Here is a 17669-nt window from a genome sequence, read left to right as displayed (position 1 = left end):
CCATGGAGAAAAGCCTAGTGTACACGTGAACATCTTTTTCCTCTTGGGTATATACCTCTGAATAAAGTCTCTGAGTCATACGATGTACATACATTTAGACTTAGTAGATGCTACCAGACTCCCAAATGGTTGTACTAATTTACATCCCTACCAGGATCTGAGAAGCCAAGATTGCTCTGTATCCTTATCAACACTTGTATCAACAATCTTTAAAAAATTTTAGCTATACTGATGAGTGTGTAGCAATATCTTATTTTTTAATTTTGACTTTTCAATTTATATTTTCCTGGTGACTATGTTATGATGCCTGTTTTCATGTTTATTTGCCATTTGCATATCCTCTTTGGTGAAGTGACTGTCCAATCTTTAGCTCCCCTTTTCTGTTGGTTTGTCTTTTTCTTATTTGTAGGACCTCCTCTCTTCCTCTTTGTTTCTGTCTCTATCTGTCTCTCTGTCTCTCTTGCCTGGAGTCCTTGAGCAGAAATTACTGAAATAGAATATAAACATTTTCTCGCTTACACTAACAAAGCCAAAAGTTGGTTCTTTGAAACGTTTAATAAGATGCTTTTGCTTGAAGAGATTTTTTTCCCTTTATTGTGAATCTGCTGATAAGAAGTTGACCCAGTCTTTGTTCATCTTAAAATGTCTTTGTTTTATCTTCATTTTTGAAGGATGTTTTTATGGGTAAGGAATTCTAGGTTAGCAGTTATTTTATTTAAGCTCTTTAAAGACTTTATTCTAGTGAGACATTCACTCTTAGTCATACCACTTCTGGTTTGGAAATCTTATGTCTGGACACTTTTGAGAATTTCTCTTTTTTTCTGGTCTTTGGGTTTCAGAAGCACCTCCACAGTGATGTGCCGAGGTGTGATTTTCTTTGTCTCTACCCTGGTTAATATTTGAAGCACTTCTTGAATCTGTGCTTTCATGTCTTTTGTCAATTTCAGGAGCTTCTTCGCCATTGTGTCCTCAATTATTGCCTCTGTCCAATTCTTGCCCATTTTTCCTCACAAGACACAAATGATATATTTTTTTAGATTGTATATATTACTACATTATTTTGTTTTACATAATTTTTTTCTTCTCTCCGTTTCATCCTAAATATTTGTTAATTGATCTAACTTCCAGTTTATTAATTCTCTGTACACTTGTATATAATTTGCTTTTAAGAACTCTGTTGAGTTCTTAATTTCATTTTCCAATTCTAGATATTTCATTTGTCCACTTTTCTATACTTTCCTTTTCTCCATTGAAATTCTGTGCCTTGTCATTTAATTTTTTCCCAACATGTAAATCACAGTTATTTCAGGGTCCATGGCTGTTAATGCCATTCTCTGGACCTACTGGGGGTCTGTTTCTATTGTCTTTTTTGGGGTTTTGGTGAATTCTTTTCCTTTTAAATGTCAGAATAGTTTTGATTAAATGCCAGACTTTATGTGTGAAAAAATAATGGAATAGTCTGAGGTTTTGGATGATGTTCTCTTCCTCTAGAAAAGACTTGATTTTGTTTCCTGCAAACAGTGAGGCTGTTTTATGTCCGGTTTACCTTTATTCCTAGGGTGTAACCATTAAGGGATCCTAGTGGAAGGTCTGAGATATCTTCCTAGGTCCCTCCTTTGTGACAGGACTGGACTCTACCTCTTTGTCCCCTAGCCCAATTAGACTGTTAAAAACTCTACTCAGCTTTTCAGCCACGAGCTATAGTTCCTCCTTAGTTTAGCAGCCTTTAAGCATTTTTTTTTCAAACTTAACAAATACCTCAAGGAGAAAGGCATTACCAAATGTTGTAATCACCCCTTTAGACTTCTCGCTAGAATCTTGTACCTTCAAATTTTCATGACCTTGGTATCTCTCTGATGCTTTCGGAAGTACTTTTTCCTTTACTTTTGTATAGCTTTTCTATTTGTCTTTGTGGGAGCATGATTGTGAAGCCAGTGATTGCGTCATGGCCAGAAACAAACAAATCTGATGCTAGATTATTAGCTTTATGAAGGCAGGATATGTAACTTGTATCTTGTTAAATCCCTAGCAGCATACAACGTACTTCGTTAAATATAGGCACTCCATAGATGCTGTTTTTGAATTAATGAGTGAATGGAATTTCTGATGGAAATGGTACAGAAACAGAGCAGTATTTTGTAGAATATTGTCCGAAGTCCATTAGAGAGATTGCCAATTTTTTTTTTCAAATCATGAATTCTGACTTGCTTCCCATAAGTATACATGTTTCTCTTTTTTCTCTTTGCTGTTTTCTCAAGCAGAAGATTTGAGGTAATGAATGTAACTGAGAAAGACTAGAGATGGAAAACCAAAGAACATTTAATACTTGTATGGTTTCAAGGTTAAAGGTGGTTCTTTAAAACTTTCAAATAATAAAAATATCTAATTGGATATATGCTAATGGTACGCAAACAATATGCAAATTTTCTTGGGAAAATTCTGGTAGGACTTCATCAGACCAGAGAGATAAGTGGCAGCTATGGAAAGTTTAGTTTTGACAGCAGCCTGGGCTTTTTAGGTCTCTGTTTATAAGGCTGATTCATTTTGTGTTGTCACATTGCTTTGAGGGCAGGAGTGGAGGGAGGATGGGAACGGTTTTGGTCTTCAGTCTTTTATTGGTCAATTACATGGCGGGCACTGTGGGACATGTCTTTCAGGGCATCCTAGGAGTGAACTTACCTCTTCCTCTTTGTCCTCTAATGTGAAAAAGCAGAGCATGTGTATTAACACTATTCGAAGTTGTCTTTTTTAAAAAAAGATGGCTTAGGAAAGCAATAACCTTTGTATTCTGTTTTCTTCTATCTTTAGAAATTGCCTGTGTTCTACCTGCCTTGATGGATGGCATACAGAGTCATCCCCACAAACCTTTCTATGCAATTGGTGAGAAAGTGACCATTTCCTGTTCGGGTGACATGTCCTTAAAAGGTCCTTCAACATTTCTCTGTGGATCCAGCCTTAAGTGGAGTCCTGATATGAAGAATGTTCAGTGTGTGCAGAAAGGTGAGTAGCTTGTAGGTCTGTCCAAGGACACCTGCACTCAGGTGAGTGAGGGTCCCTGTGGCGGTCCTTTATGGCACTGGATGGCCATAACTGTGAGTTATTCCCTCTGTCCTTGTCCCCCTACAAGAAGGTCGGCTCATAGATGGGGTAACAGACTTTGTTTCACGTGGCATAGATAGATTCATGGAAAGCAAGGAAAAGCAAGAAGAGCCCTGTGGTTCTGAAACTAACTTAAATCCTTATCAAAGATTAGCTTTGTATCTGTTTTGGTGACAAGAAAATAAAGGATTTTCAAAGGATGATTTCTGGCTTTTTTCCTGATTTTTTAAATGTACTTTTGTTAAGTACCGAGTTTAAAAACATTCTGTATGTTTCCTTTCTGGGTTTTCAGAGGGTTTATTGGCATTATTGAAATAGAAAACTTAAAAGCATTTACATTTAACACTGCAGAGCAGAAGTTATTTAAAGCAAAGTGTTGTGGCTTGTGAAGCCGTTTTTAAGAGTGGAAATCCAAAAATCCAGTATTTTGAACATCAGGCAAATTAAAATGGTCTTTAAAGAAGCTATGGTAAGAAGAGATTTAAAAAGCCAAACTATTTCTTTTTAGAGATATTTAAGGTGGGATGGATTTATTTTTTAAATAAGCTCCTATTTCTTCTTTACTTACATTTTTTTAAATAAATGGAAAATACATGTTTGTGACAATTAAAAAACAGGAAAGAAGGAAAACTCACTTGCATTCAATTTTGTATGGTATTCTTATTTTTCTAGTGTATGACTTTATTTTTTATTAGTTTTTTTAATGTTTATTTATTATTGAGAGAGAGAGCATGAGCATGGAAGGGGCAGAGAGGGAAAGACACAGAATCTGAAGCAGGCTCCAGGTTCTGAGCTGTCAGCACAGAGCCCAACGTGGGGCTTGAACTCACAAACCGTGAGATCATGACCAGAGCCGAAGTTGCACGCTTAACTGATTGAGCCACCCAGGAGCCCCTCCAGTGTATGACTTTTATTTAATTCAATGCTGAAGTTTGCCTTTTACAGTGAGTATGAAGTACTAGATTTCATGAGTGATACCATCAGATGGATCAGATGGTCACAACTTAAGATGGGGCAGGCTGCACAGAGCCGTCTGTGGCTGATGGCGGGCATGGGCTGTGGTATGAAACATAGATGCTGATGACAGAAAACAGGAGGGCAGCATGGCCAATGGTGTGCCTGCTGTGCTGGTTCCCACGTGCTCGTTAGCAGTCAGAGGTCCAGAGCAGGGACAAGTGCTTTGTTTTTTACTGCACTGAAGCATAAATAGGAACTTATCAGGCATGTTTGAAGTAATGGACCTGTACCAGGAATTCTAAAATTAAAGAGAACAATGTACACTTGATGAGGTTGCTCTTTTATTCCGAATGAGATATTATATACTTATCTTTCTAAAATGTCTCCTTCATTCGTTTTGTAGCACAATTCAGTATGTATTTTCTCCTACACAGTAGCAAATTCTATTAAAGTTTTAATTAAGGGTATTTTTCAGGCCTGTGTGTTTTTCAGAAGTCATGATGAATATTAATAGTAACTACCCTTAAAATATGTCTATCACAAATAACAAACTCCAGGTTTGTCAGCCTCCGAGGTTGAGCTTTTTCAATACCTGATGTATCGGTATTTAGTCTTTTTTTTTTTTATTGTGGTAAAATAAACATAACATAAAATTTACTATTTCAGCTATTTTTAAATGTACAGTTCAATGCATTAAGTGCATTCCCATTATCGTGCAACCAACATCACCATCCATCTCCAGGACTTTCTCATCTTCCCAACTGAAACCCTGTGCTCCTTAAACACTAACCACTGATTTGTCTCTCCCTCCATCAGTATGTAGTTTTGACATAAAGATATAGGAAGTTAAGAAAGCTGTGTTCTTAAACGCAAAGGTCTTCGGTCTAGCTGATTCTACCCGTGATTTTTCATAAAGAAATTGTAATAACTTCTGGAAAACATTTAAAATCTAAACTGTCATTCTTATGAATGATTAACAAATAAACTTTTAAAAAATATCATTTCCAGTTTTATTGAGAAATAATTGACATACATCACTGTAGAAGTTCAAGGTATACAGCATGATGGTTTGATTTGCATCCACTGTGAAATGATGACCACGGTAGGTCTGCTTAACATCCGTCATCTCACAAAAGCACAATTAAAAAAAAAAAAGAGGGGTGCCAGAATGGCTCAGTCGGTTAAGCGTCCCACTTTGCTTAAGTCATGATCTCATGGTTCATGAGTTCGAGCCCCATGTTAGGCTCTGTGCTGACAGCTCAGAGCCTGGAGCCTGCTTCAGAGTCTGTGTCTCCCTCTCTCTCTCTGCCCCTCCCCTGCTCATGCTCTGTCTCTCAAAAATAAATAAACGTTAAAAAAAAAAGAGAAAAAGCAAATTTCTCCTTGTGATGAGAACTCTTATGATCCACTCTTCCAACACTCTATCTGTATATCATTGAGCAGCATCAACCACATTACATCCCCAATACTCATCTCTCTTATAACTGGAATTTTGTACTCTTCGGCCACCTTCTTCCACTCCCCTCCCCCTCCCCTCATCTCTAGCAAATAAACGTCTAAGCACAATGAAGAGCTCATTTGCATGGCTTTATCATAGAACTTTAGTTTTGGTACATTTAGATTAGACTTTTCTTAACCCCAACACTATTGGAAGTTTGGGCCCGGGAGCTCTTTGTTGTGGGAGTCTGTCTTGTGCATTGTAAGATATTTAGACATTGCCAAATTGCCCCTGCTTGAGAAGCACTGATCTAGATAACACCACCTTAAAAAACATTTTATTTTGGAATAATTTTAGATTTCGGAAAAGTTGCAAATAGAGTTTCTATATGCCCTTTACCATGTTCTCATAATATTAACATCTTATATAACTTGACATAATTTAGTGGGTTGACTAAGACATTAATATTAGTGCAATACTATTGACTAAACTACAGACTTTATTTATATATCATCAGGTTTTCCACGAATGTCTTTTTTTTTTAATGTTTATTTATTTTGAGAGAGATTGAAAGCACAAGTGAGGGAGGGGCAGAGAGAGAAAGAGGGAGAGACAGAGAATCCCAACACACTCAGTGCTGTCCGCACACAGCCCACTGTGGGACTTGAACCCACAAACTGTGAGATCATGACCTGAGATAAAACCAAGAGTCGGATGCTTAACCAACTGAGCCACTGAGGCACCCCTTCACTGATGTTGTTTTAATGGTCTAGGATCCAATTCAGGATACTACATTGCATTTAGGATACTACTATTATAAAGGGGAGTATTTAAAGAATGAGTACTTATTATACACATTGCTGAACCTGGCAGGCTACAGTTCACATATTTACCATTTTTACAAGTTACGAACTGTCCCCGAGATTTTACTGTCTTATCTAAAGCTCTTAGGTTTTCCAAAGTGAGGAAGTATCACATAGTTTGTGCATCAGTAAAAATATGCTTTTCAGATAAACTACCTTTATAAATATATCCAACAGAGAACTAGTTTTATGATGGGAAAGTATATATACCATTGAATTCCATTGTCATGAAGCAGGAAGGAGGTGGGAATAACAGGATGTTTTAGGTTAGTCACCTTGTAATCAGGTATAGCTGAGGAGACGACAGTTAAATTAAGCTCTTGTAAGCTGGCCTAAGGTGTTTTCCTGTCAAAGTTGGAATGATGGTTGACTTTTGATCCATTTGTAGAAAACATAAAGGAATGGAAAAGGTATAATTAATGTAAGTACCTCTAGATATTTACTCACTGTTCAAAGGAGACCAATTAGACACTTACATGTGAGAGGTTGTTAACAGATCTTGGGGTACCAGGGAGTTCTCCATGTGGAGATCACATTACGGTGCTTTCTGCCCCACTATAGACAGAGGGGGCAACATGCAGTCCAAACAACAAACAGTTTATAAGTACCGACTGCTTGATGAAAGGCTGCCTGCTCCACTGGCCTTGAATTCAGACAAACATGGACTTAAATCCTGGCTTGACCAATTTGTTAAATGTGTGAACTAGCACTAGTTTCTTAACTTTTCTGACCCTTAATTTCTTTAACTCTGAAGTGGGCATTTGTTAAGGGGGATTAAATATCACAACAGCCACTGTTCCCACAGTAGTAAATGCTCAAGATATGGTAGCATTGAAATTATTTGTAGGCTTCTCCTAGGAACACTGTTGTTTGTAAAATGCTTTACAGCTTTTTTTTTTTTTTTTTTTACTGTACAAATTTGTAGCAGTTGAGAATATTACAGAACCTGGTTCAACAATTAAAATAATAGTTTGTTTACCACAAAGAAGCTCTTCTAATGATTGCATCTCCCTTATCCTTTTTTTTTTTTTTAGAAACCACTTTAACCCTGGCAGTGCCTGAATGTCAGCCCTGGGAGAAACTGAAGAATTCAAGATGTGTTTGTAAAATGCCTTATGAATGTGGGTAAGCTCTGTCTTTGCTCACCTCTCTCTGGTTTGTTTTACTCAAGATAAAAAATGTTTTGGTAAATGCTAGTGTCTCTGTTTGATCCAGGGTGTTGCTTACCAAGGGTTAAAGATTTTTGCTTGCATTTTAATCTGGCCCATCTGCTGTCTGTTATTTGCCTGGGTCTCTGGGGCTGACACCAGTGGTGTTAAGCAGTGTTCTACTCTGTCTAGAGAAAGGCTGAAGGACTTGGGCACTGCTAGTTTTCTACATAAGATGGGGCAACATGAAAACTTGAGGATTTAGAGTTTACAAAGATTAGGATTGAAATTCCCTTGAAAGATACACTTTTTAAAAAAAAGTTTATTTCTTTATTTTGAGAGAGACAGAGACAGCATGAGCAGGGGAGGGGCAGAGAGAGAGGCAGAGAGAGAATCCCAAGCAGGCTCCGTGCTGTCAGCACAGAGCCCAATGCAGGGCTGGAACTCATGAAACTGTGACATCGTGACCTGAGCTGAAACCAAGAGTCCATGCTTAACCAACTGAGCCACCCAGCTGTCCAAAGATACACTCTTAATGCAGTACCAATAGAGATACTGGTTTCTGAAATGTCCGTGTCTCTAGATGTGCATTACGAGAATTCCACCCAACTTGAAATCACTCCACCGTGGGTGGATATCTGAAGTAGGTACTAGATGTCTATGTTATGGTCCTAGTTGGACAGATTGTATGATTGCATTAAGACAAGAGGAGGTTTCCTAGGGGGACTGTTTACAGAAGTGTGGGCAGAGTGAAAGAAACTGGCAGGACTCCCACAGGGCAGTACTCCCAGACTGCAAACAACCAGGGTACAAATCCATGCCCCCAGGCCTGCAGAGTGACAAGAGGAGCTTTTTTTTTTTTTTTTAAGTTTGTTTTATTTATTTATTTATTTATTTATTTATTTATTTATTTTGAGAGAGAGAGAGAGAGAGAGAGGGGCTGTGTGAGCAAGGGAGGGGCAGAGAGAGAGAGAGAGAGAATCCCAAGCACTGATACTGCAGAGCCCATTGTGGGGTTCAAACTCAAGGAACAGCAAGACCATGACCTGAGCTGAGATCAAGAGTCAGAGGCTCACAGGAAGAGGTGTTCCACAGGAAGAGCTTTTATGCAAAGCTGGAGACAGAGGAAGATTCTGTACAGATGGCAGCCAAGGAAGAGTGGAGTCCCTCATTTTAGGGACCTCAGAGACTGCCCTGGAGTGAGTCAGGGCAGTAAATATCCCTTAAATCTCCTGCCATTGCTCAAATTCACCTGAAGCTAGAGGACAAGGAAATCTATGGATATAGCTCATAGTTTCGCCTTCCTGGCAGCAGGGGGGGGAAGAGTGGAGAACCAATCTGGAGACACAAATGGGAGATATCTAGGCTAAGACATTTATTGGTCATCTTTAAGGCTAAGAATCAAAACACAAATTTACTGGCCAGTTACAGTTTGCCCTTGAACAACATGGGGGGTTAGGGGTGCTAATCCCCTCGCATAGTCAAAAATCCACATATAATTTTGACTTCTCCAAAACTTAACTACTGAGAACCTACTGTTGACTGTTACCAATAACATATGTTATGTTACCAATAACATAAATATTTTCTATGTTATATGTATTATTTACTGTATTATTATAATAAAGTAACTAGAGAGAAGAAAATGCTATTAAGAAAATCATAAGGAAGAGAAAATACATTTATAGTACTATACTATATCCAAAAAACCCAGGGGCACCTGGGCGGCTCAGTAGGTTAAGCGTTCAATTCTTGGTTTCAGCTCAGGTCATGATCTCGCAGTTCATGGGATTGAGTTCTACTTCGAGAGCCTGCTGGGGATTCTCTCTCTCCCTCTCTCCCTGCTCCTCCCTTGCTCGAGTGCGTGCACACTCTCTACATAAATAAATAAACATTAAAAAAAAATCCATGTATAAGTGGACCCACGCATGCAGTTAAAACCAATGTTGCTCACGGATCAACTATACTTGGCTTTCAATTATTATTGTCATCAAAACACATATCCAACTCCTTGAACACTCACAGGGAGTAATGGTGATTCTGGTGGCATCTTATAAGATGTAACTTCTTGTGAGAAAAAAATATAGCTAAATAGTGTAAATGGCAGTGGTGGTCAGCCCAGAATATTCTGACTGTGGTGTTATTTTTTATTAATCATTGTTGACTTTGATTCACTTTCATCCTCTTTCCAACTTCTCTGATTCATTTAGTTTATCTGCAGCCTGCTGTTTAGAGACTTGGTGTGAGCTTTCTATCAGATACTGATAACCAGGTGGCTTTACAAGGTCTCTGCCCTTCAAGCTGTTCTGAGTAGTTCGATTTAAGGTTTAAATAAACAGATAAAAGAAAGATATAAGGATTTGTTTTTGTGATGTAAACAACTCCAAGTAAATTTAGCTCTTGGCCATTGAAGAAAGTATGAGAGCTAAACATATATAAAAATAAATATAGACTCCGTCTACTATACAAAAATACTTTGTTGTCTAAGGTTTCACTACAGTAATGCTTTTCTTATCCATCAACATTCAGAAATGTCCTTGTTTTTATTAGTGACATTTCTACAAAGCTGAATCTCACCATTTGAGTACCAATGCTTAAGGAAAAAAAGTAATAAATTTTCTAGAACTATTTCTAACCTATTTTGTAAACATAGATACTTTAAAAAATCCTATTGAAAAATACAGTTTCATCTTCCCTTGAAGCATCGGTCATGAAGTGTTGCACAATGCCGTGTTATGGACAGGAACTCTCCAGGCTACCGGACTGGGAGGAGCTAACTTCTCTGCCTTCAATGGTCCCACAGGACTGCCATCTCTGAATGTGTGATCTTTGTTGATTTTCTGTCTCCTTCCTGCTTTTCAACCCACCCGTGTCCCCAGCAGACCTTGCCTTCTCTTCTAAGTTGCTGTATCTGATCTGCTCTAGATGAAACAAGATCAACACTAGATATCTCAGCTTGTAAAAATTGGGAGCAAATACAGAGCAAAATTTGTTCATCTCGAAGATCTGAGGAGGGTGAGCCCCAGCGATGAAGGAGATTTGAGTGTTTGCTCCATCTTGTTCCTGTGGGTGGTGACATCTGAGGCACTGAGCTCCCAGCCTCGCCTTTCACTTCACATCCTCCACTTGTAAGAAGGAAAGTCTTCTAAATAATGTAATTTAAAAAATTTGTTTCAGATCCTCCTTGGATGTATGTGCGCAAGATGAGAGAAGCAAAAGGATACTGCCTCTGACAGTTTGCAAGCTGCACGTTCTCCACTGTCAGGGTAGAAATTACACTCTTGCTGATAGGGAGAGCTGCACTCTGCCTGTCCCAGCCCAGAAAGCCTGTGGTGCCTGTCCGCTCTGGGGAAAATGCGATGGTAAGGGGCATTGTGTATTTGTAACTATAACAGTGCTAAGGTAGTAGTACTGAGGTCTTTTATTTTATTTTATTTTTAAATGTTTATTTATTTTTGAGAGAGACAGAGACAGACTGTGAGCAGGTTAGGGGCAGAGAGAGAGGGAGACAAAGAATCCAAAGCAGGCTCCAGGCTCCGAGCTGTCAGCACAGAGCCCAATGCGGGGCTCGAACTCAACGAGCTGTGAGATCATGACCTGAGCTGAAGTCGGAGGCTCAATCGACTGAGCCACCCAGGCGCCCCAGTACTGAGGCCTTTTAAATGGTAGTTTCTAGTTTAGCAGCAGATCCAAGCAGATCCCTGAGGACATGAAAGTCTCAGGCTGGTTTGAGAGTGAACTGTTCTTATCCACAGTCCTCCTTGGGGAATGGGGTAGGTCAAGTATCTAAGAAGACAAGGAGACATTCTTGATGGTTTGAATGTCCTCCCAAACACTGGTGATTCTCATTCCACCTTCATGATTTTTGCTCTGTCCTCCGATTATCCATATAATGAACTCATTAAAAAAAAATAGACTCACAGGGGTGCCTGGGTGGCTCAGTCAGTTAAGAGTCTGACTTCAGCTCAGGTCATGATCTCACAGTTTGTGAGTTCGAGCCCCACATCGGGCTCTCTGCAGACAGCTCAGAACCTGGATCCTGCTTCAGATTCTATGTCTCCCTCTCTCTCTGCCCCTCCCCACACCTCTCAAAAATAAGTAAACATTAAAAACATTTTAAAAAATGGACTCACATAAAAATAACTTTTTTAAAAAAGGAAATTTTATCATTTCTTAAAAAGAAGCATCACTTGCCATAAATATTAGATGACCACAAAAATACATATGAAACAAAATAAGGTTGCAGATTCTAGCCAGATGCTGCTGGCAGCTTGAGGGATGCTGCTTCTTTGGGATAAAGGGAGTTCAGCAAGTGTTAGGGGGTGTTAAAAGCATATCAGTGCCAAGGTGACACTTTCTCCTAGAAGTAATAAAAAGAATTTGAAGAGAATAAAAAAAGGAGTTACTCTTTCAAGTTGTGGTTCAAGATTGGCCGGTCAACTGTGTCCATATAGCACTTACAGTGATCTTGAACAGCACTCCTGGCATGGCCTACCTCCCACAGTTTCAGGTATATTATCAAGGGGGAAAGCCTGGCTGGCTGCAGCCAAGTCACTGCCTCAGTTTCCCCATCTGTAAATTTGGGAGCCGGACTATGTGATCTGTGAGATCTCTGCCAGCAACTCAGGTCCTCCCCATGGCCTGTGCCAGCCGGGCCCCTGCTCTCTCGCTCCTGGACTGTTGGCCACCCAGGCGATGACATACTGAACTCTAAACCATTGGGTTGGGTTAGGATCGCGGGTCACCAGTGAGCTTGTCATTCCTTTTGGAGACACCTGGCTGGTGCATTCCAGCCTGACACCTAAGCGCACACTGTGAATTCTCCCCCAACTCATTTCTGGTTTTGTTTTTTTTTTTTAAATTTTTTTTAATGTTTATTTTTGAGAGAGAGACAGACAGACTGTGAGCAGGGAGGGGCAGAGAGAGAGGGAGACACAGAATCTGAAGCAGGTTCCAGGCTCTGAGCTGGCAGCACAGAGCCCAATGCAGGGCTTGTACTCAGGAACTGTGAAATCATGACCTGAGCCGAAGTTGGCACTTAACCCCACCCAGGCGCCCCAGACTTGTTCTCCGCCCCCCTCCCCCCAACTGTCCCCGCACCCCATATGTGGTCTTCTGTGTTTTATGCCCTCTCTCTTAAAGTAAGTTGAGTTCTTTTCTTTGTCTCTGTTTGAGCCTTGAGTCAACTTGGTCTTTGTTGAGGTCTCCTTATCTGGTCAGGGGTTGAGGGCTTACTCAGCTTCTGGCTCCCCTAGCCAGCAGCCCAGAGGAGGAAGAGAGAGAGGGAGTGCCCCTGATTTGGAGAGGGCTGGCCCATGCCCCCCCCCCCCCCCCCCCCCCCCCCCCCCCGGCGGTCTGGTGCAGCCTAGCACCCTCCTCATGCTGAGTGGAGCGCAATGCTGGGCTTCCCTGGCCCTCCCCCTCTCCCAGGGGAGAGTTGATGCCTCCAGGCAGGAGCTTGGAGAGATCTCCGCAGGGCATCGGGACTTTGGAGGTAATGTGACTTCACTCTCCCACCTCCTCCATGTGCCATTAAGCCTCTGCCGCTCTTCTTTCCAGCCCAGAGCAGCAAATGTGTCTGCAGAGAAGCATCGGAGTGCGAGGAAGGCGGCCTTAGCGTCTGCGTGGAAGTAAACGGTGTGGAGCAGACGATGACCGAGTGTGCGGCCGGCGCGCTCAGGTGCCAAGGGCAGGGCGTCAGGGTCACCAGCACACGGCCCTGCGGAGCGGGGACCCCGTAGGCTCCCGTGGCCCTTGGCTGGTTCCGAATCCCGCAGCTGCCGTGGCTGAGGTAAAACGTACATACGGTCACTTCTCCCAACTGCCAGCCACCAGTAGAAGCACCGACCTGCGTTCTGCCAAACCTGAACCGAGATGCTCCTGTTCTTCCTATTTAAAATGCCAGTCAGGATGAACAGTACGCACGAACCTTTGCATGAGCTGTGTGTTCCTGGACAAATTGCTGACACGCCTGGACCTTGACTTTTTAATCTGAAAATGAGAGGATTAGACCGGAGAGCCTGGAATACTCCCTTCAGCCCTATGATTCTTTTAAGTATGATGGACTCCACCCATGGGCCGGAAACACTGTACAAAAGGATTAGGAAAACGGTAAGATTAGAGAGGTTGGCTTCTCTCAGTGAAACTGAATGCAAACGGGACCTTAAATGGAAAAAGACAGATACAAATATCCATCCCAAGGAGTAATCTCTCGCCTGGCCCTGTGGACTCCAGTACCACATGTAAGGATCCTTAAATCTTACTGGGAAATGGAACCGCTGAAATTTCAGAACCGAGTTTATTGTGGTACCTTCTGCCTTCTTGTCGAACAACAAACACAATCCCGTCTTCTCTTTGGGGCTTTTCTTTAGTGTGTGTCAAACACGAGGACTGTAATTTGCCCACTTTCTCCCCTTTTCTTCTGTAGGAAACATCAGTTCATGCCTGGGCTGTTGAGTGATCATATATTTGACAGAATAGTTTTCTCTAATGTGAATACATGCTTGGATTTTTCAGAGGGCCATACAGGTACATCAGTGTGAGACATTGGCCTTCTATTTATTCCTTATTCATCTTTCATCAAAACAAAAAACTAGCTGTGGGAGATGACATGAGTGGGCTTAAATGGAATTTAAAATATGCTTTTATATACAAATAATATCTGTGTACTTTTCTGATACTGATAAAGACATTTCAGCAAAACCTTAGTTAAAATGACAGTGATTAAAATCTCATTAAAGATACTATCCTTTGGAATTTTTTGATCTGTATCATGTTTAATTTTAAAGAATCTTCCCATGAAGAATGGCTAATGTGTTCTTTTTAAATATATTTTTATTCTTTAAACTACTTTATTGAGGTATGATTGACATGTAAAAAGCTGTACTGATTTAATATGTACAACTGGATGCGTCTGGGGAGAAGTATATACCAATCAAGACCATAAACCTATCCATCACCTCCCAAAGTTTTCTCCCACCTCTCTTATTATCTTTCTTATTTCTTATTTATTCTTATTTCTCACTTATTTTTATTAAAAATGTCACCTAAGATCTTTCTTCTTAGAAAATCTTAAGTATATGTGAAAGGATTGTTAGCTATAGGCACTATAGCACATAGCTACAGCAATGCTATGTAGTGGATCTCCAGAACTTATTCATCTTGCATAACTAAACCTTGGCACTCTTTAAGCATCACATCCCCGAATGCCCTTCTCCTCAGGCCCTGGCAGCCACCATTCTACACTCTGCTTTATGAATTTGACTTTTATTATTTATTTATTTGAGAGAGAGGAGCGGGGAGAGGTGAGAGAGAGAGAGAGAGAGAGACGGAGAGAGAGAATCCTAAACAGTCTCCACACTCAGTCCAGAGCCCTACGTGGGGCTCAATCCCATGACCTTGGGATCATGGTCTGAGCCAAAATCGAGAGTCAGACACTCAACCAACTGAGCTACCCAGGCATCCCTTGAATATTTTAGATCATACCTATACGTGAGATCATCTAGTATTTCTTTGTTTGGTTTATTTCATTTAGCGTAGTGTCCACATTCTTGTCCACCCACATTGTTGTAAATGGCAGGATTTCCTTCCTTTTGAAAGGCTGAATAATATTCCATTGTGTGTATGGAAAATGTACCACATTTTCGTTATTCATTCATCCCTGGATGAACACTTAGGTTGTTTCTGTATCTTGGCTGTTGGGAATAATGCTGCAATGAACATGGGAGTGCAGCTACCTCTTTGGGATCCTGATTTCAATTCCTCTGGATATTTGCTCGGAAGTGGAATTACTAGATCCCATGGTAGTTTTATTTATAACTTTTTGAGGAACCTCCATACTGTTTTCCACAATGGTTGTCTCAATGTGTTCCTACTTGAAATCCACGTAGGATCCAGGTCTAGCTTTATATACCACGTTGTCCCTTGAGTGAAGAGTCAGATAGAATATATGGAAGTTATAAGGAGGCAGGTTTAAATAGATTGAAAACAATAATGTTCAGAAATGCTTAATTGAGGCCAACTGCATTTGTTAGAGGTTATAAGGGAGTTAATTTCTACCCTGGGTAGGGAGACAGATTTGAAATTGCAGGCCCAGATGCAGATCCAAAAACCAAGTTGAACAAGTAATTTATTTGGGAGGAAGAGATCAGTATCCTTTCAATAACTTCTCCTTTTGTCTTAAGCTAGTATAAGGTTAAATTTCTACTACTTGTGCTCTACCACCCTCCCTTCCTAATTGATACAGAGGATATGGTAAACATTATCGAATGCTATAGGAGAGGTCAAATGAGGTCTGAAGCAAAGAAATTAGCAGATTTGACAACTAAGATTTGAGAAAGAAGTTTCACAGACTTAGTGAAGGAGAAGTAAGGGGTTAGTGAATAGTTGGTGGAGAAGGAGGGAGCAGGAATGAGGTAGAGAGATGCCATCTTGAAGTATTAGATTTTGTACTTTCTTTCTTTTCTGAACATTCTTACACTCAACCTTTCTTCTAGTTAGAGATGTTCATGATTGCTTATAAGAGTATTAGGATCATTGCAGTAAATCTGCAAGGAGAAAGTAACTTTCAACATTAAGTCTTTTAAAGTGTTTTGAAACTTGAAAATAAGCTCTTGAACATCTAAATAGAAGGCTCGGGGGAAAGCTAGGAGGACTGTTTATGCCATGAAAATTGACTGCAAAGAGAAGAGAGGGAGTGTGAGAATTCCTCCCGTTTGCCCTTCCCGCTGCCTCGGACCAGGTGAGGGTCATCTGGGTTAGAGAGGGCTATAGCCTTGGAGGAGAAGGCAGAAAGTGCTGGCATTAAAGCCTCTGGACCTAGTGGGGGACAGAAGAAGAGGAGGGAATTGGCAGGTGCATTAACCATCCCTAGCCTCAGCGAGGTACATGGGAGCCAAGCCTCATCCTCCACGTCATCACTCACAATTTAAGTGGACACAGCAAGTCACCCAGGCAGAGAAGCTGCTTTGGAAGATCTGATCACATTGGAGAGTGTCTTCTTGTGACATTTCCTAATAACTGACCAAATGGAAGTGCTGCTTATCAATGCCCTCAGATTTAGTGAACCTCATCCAGACTGCTCTGCATATAACCTCCCTCCCTTCCACCAACAATCTGGGACACTTGTAATCTCCTGAAACAGAGGAAGGTTCTTATACTCAGGTGCGGGGTACTGGGAGTGTGGGGTGGCAAGCAGAAGTATCTGACAAATGCACCCCGGACCTCTGAGTTACCTGGCAACTGGCCAGCTAACTGGTTAATTGGATCGAGGGCTCCCCTTCTCAGCTGGGAAGGTCATGACTAATCTCAGCTTCATGTGAGAATTATGATCCCATTCTGTTGTGAAGTAGTCACTTTGAGCTGCAGGTGCTGGGCAGATGGTGTAACCAGCATTCCCTAAAACAGGTTGTTATGTGCCTTTACCTTTGGGTTAAGATAAATATGTGTATTAAGGAATACTTTTGAACCCCATAGCTTATCATCTGTTCTATATTTTCTCTCTGTGGATACCAAAATTTCTTACTCCCACACACTCACTAACCCACCATAAGCATTTGGGTTATTTCGTTTTGTAAAAAAATGTTCATTTTTGGGGCGCCTGGGTGGCTCAGTCGGTTAAGCGGCCGACTTCGGCTCAGGTCATGATCTCGCAGTCCATGAGTTCAAGTCCCGCGTCAGGCTCTGTGCTGACAGCTCAGAGCCTGGAACCTGTTTCAGATTATGTGTCTCCCTCTCTCTGACCCTCCCCCATTCATGCTCTGTCTCTCTCTGTCTCAAAAATAAATAAACATTTAAAAAAATTAAAAAAATAAATAAAAATGTTCATTTTTGAGGGAGAAAGAGAGAGAGGGAGGGAGGGAGGGGGGGAGAGAGAGAGAGAGAGAGAGAATATGAGGGGAGAGGGGCAGAGAGAGAGGGGGGGACAGTGGATCCGAAGATGGCTCGGTGATGACAGGAGAGAGTCCGACACAGGGCCGGAAATCATGAACCACAAGATCATGACCTGAGCCGAAATCAGATGCTTAGTTAACTGAGCCAGCCAGGTGCCCTGACATTTAGATTATTTCTAATAGCTAGTGGAAGTGGTCATCATAAACTTGAAGATAAACTGAAATGCTATGTACTTTGGGTACAAAATGAAGTAGGTGTTCAAGTGTACCTGTT

The 17669-nt window shown here is 41.0% G+C and overlaps 1 protein-coding gene across 2 annotated transcripts in view; it reads left to right on the top strand.

Annotated features, from left to right (window-relative positions):
- The window catches only part of C7 (complement C7), a 55411-nt gene extending 41057 nt beyond the window's left edge, over positions 1–14354 (top strand). For both annotated transcript variants that reach the window (XM_015067583.3, XM_015067584.3), the window contains 4 exons: positions 2809–3000; positions 7392–7482; positions 10683–10867; positions 13065–14354. In XM_015067583.3, the coding sequence (XP_014923069.2) occupies positions 2809–3000; positions 7392–7482; positions 10683–10867; positions 13065–13246 (650 nt within the window). In that variant the 3' untranslated portion in view covers positions 13247–14354. The remainder of the gene's footprint in view (positions 1–2808; positions 3001–7391; positions 7483–10682; positions 10868–13064) is intronic.
- The last annotated feature ends 3315 nt before the right edge of the window (positions 14355–17669 follow it).

Source organism: Acinonyx jubatus, chromosome A1, assembly GCF_027475565.1.
Source record: "Acinonyx jubatus isolate Ajub_Pintada_27869175 chromosome A1, VMU_Ajub_asm_v1.0, whole genome shotgun sequence".
Classification (NCBI taxonomy): Eukaryota; Metazoa; Chordata; class Mammalia; order Carnivora; family Felidae; genus Acinonyx; species Acinonyx jubatus.
This window is presented reverse-complemented; position numbering and strand designations above follow the sequence as displayed.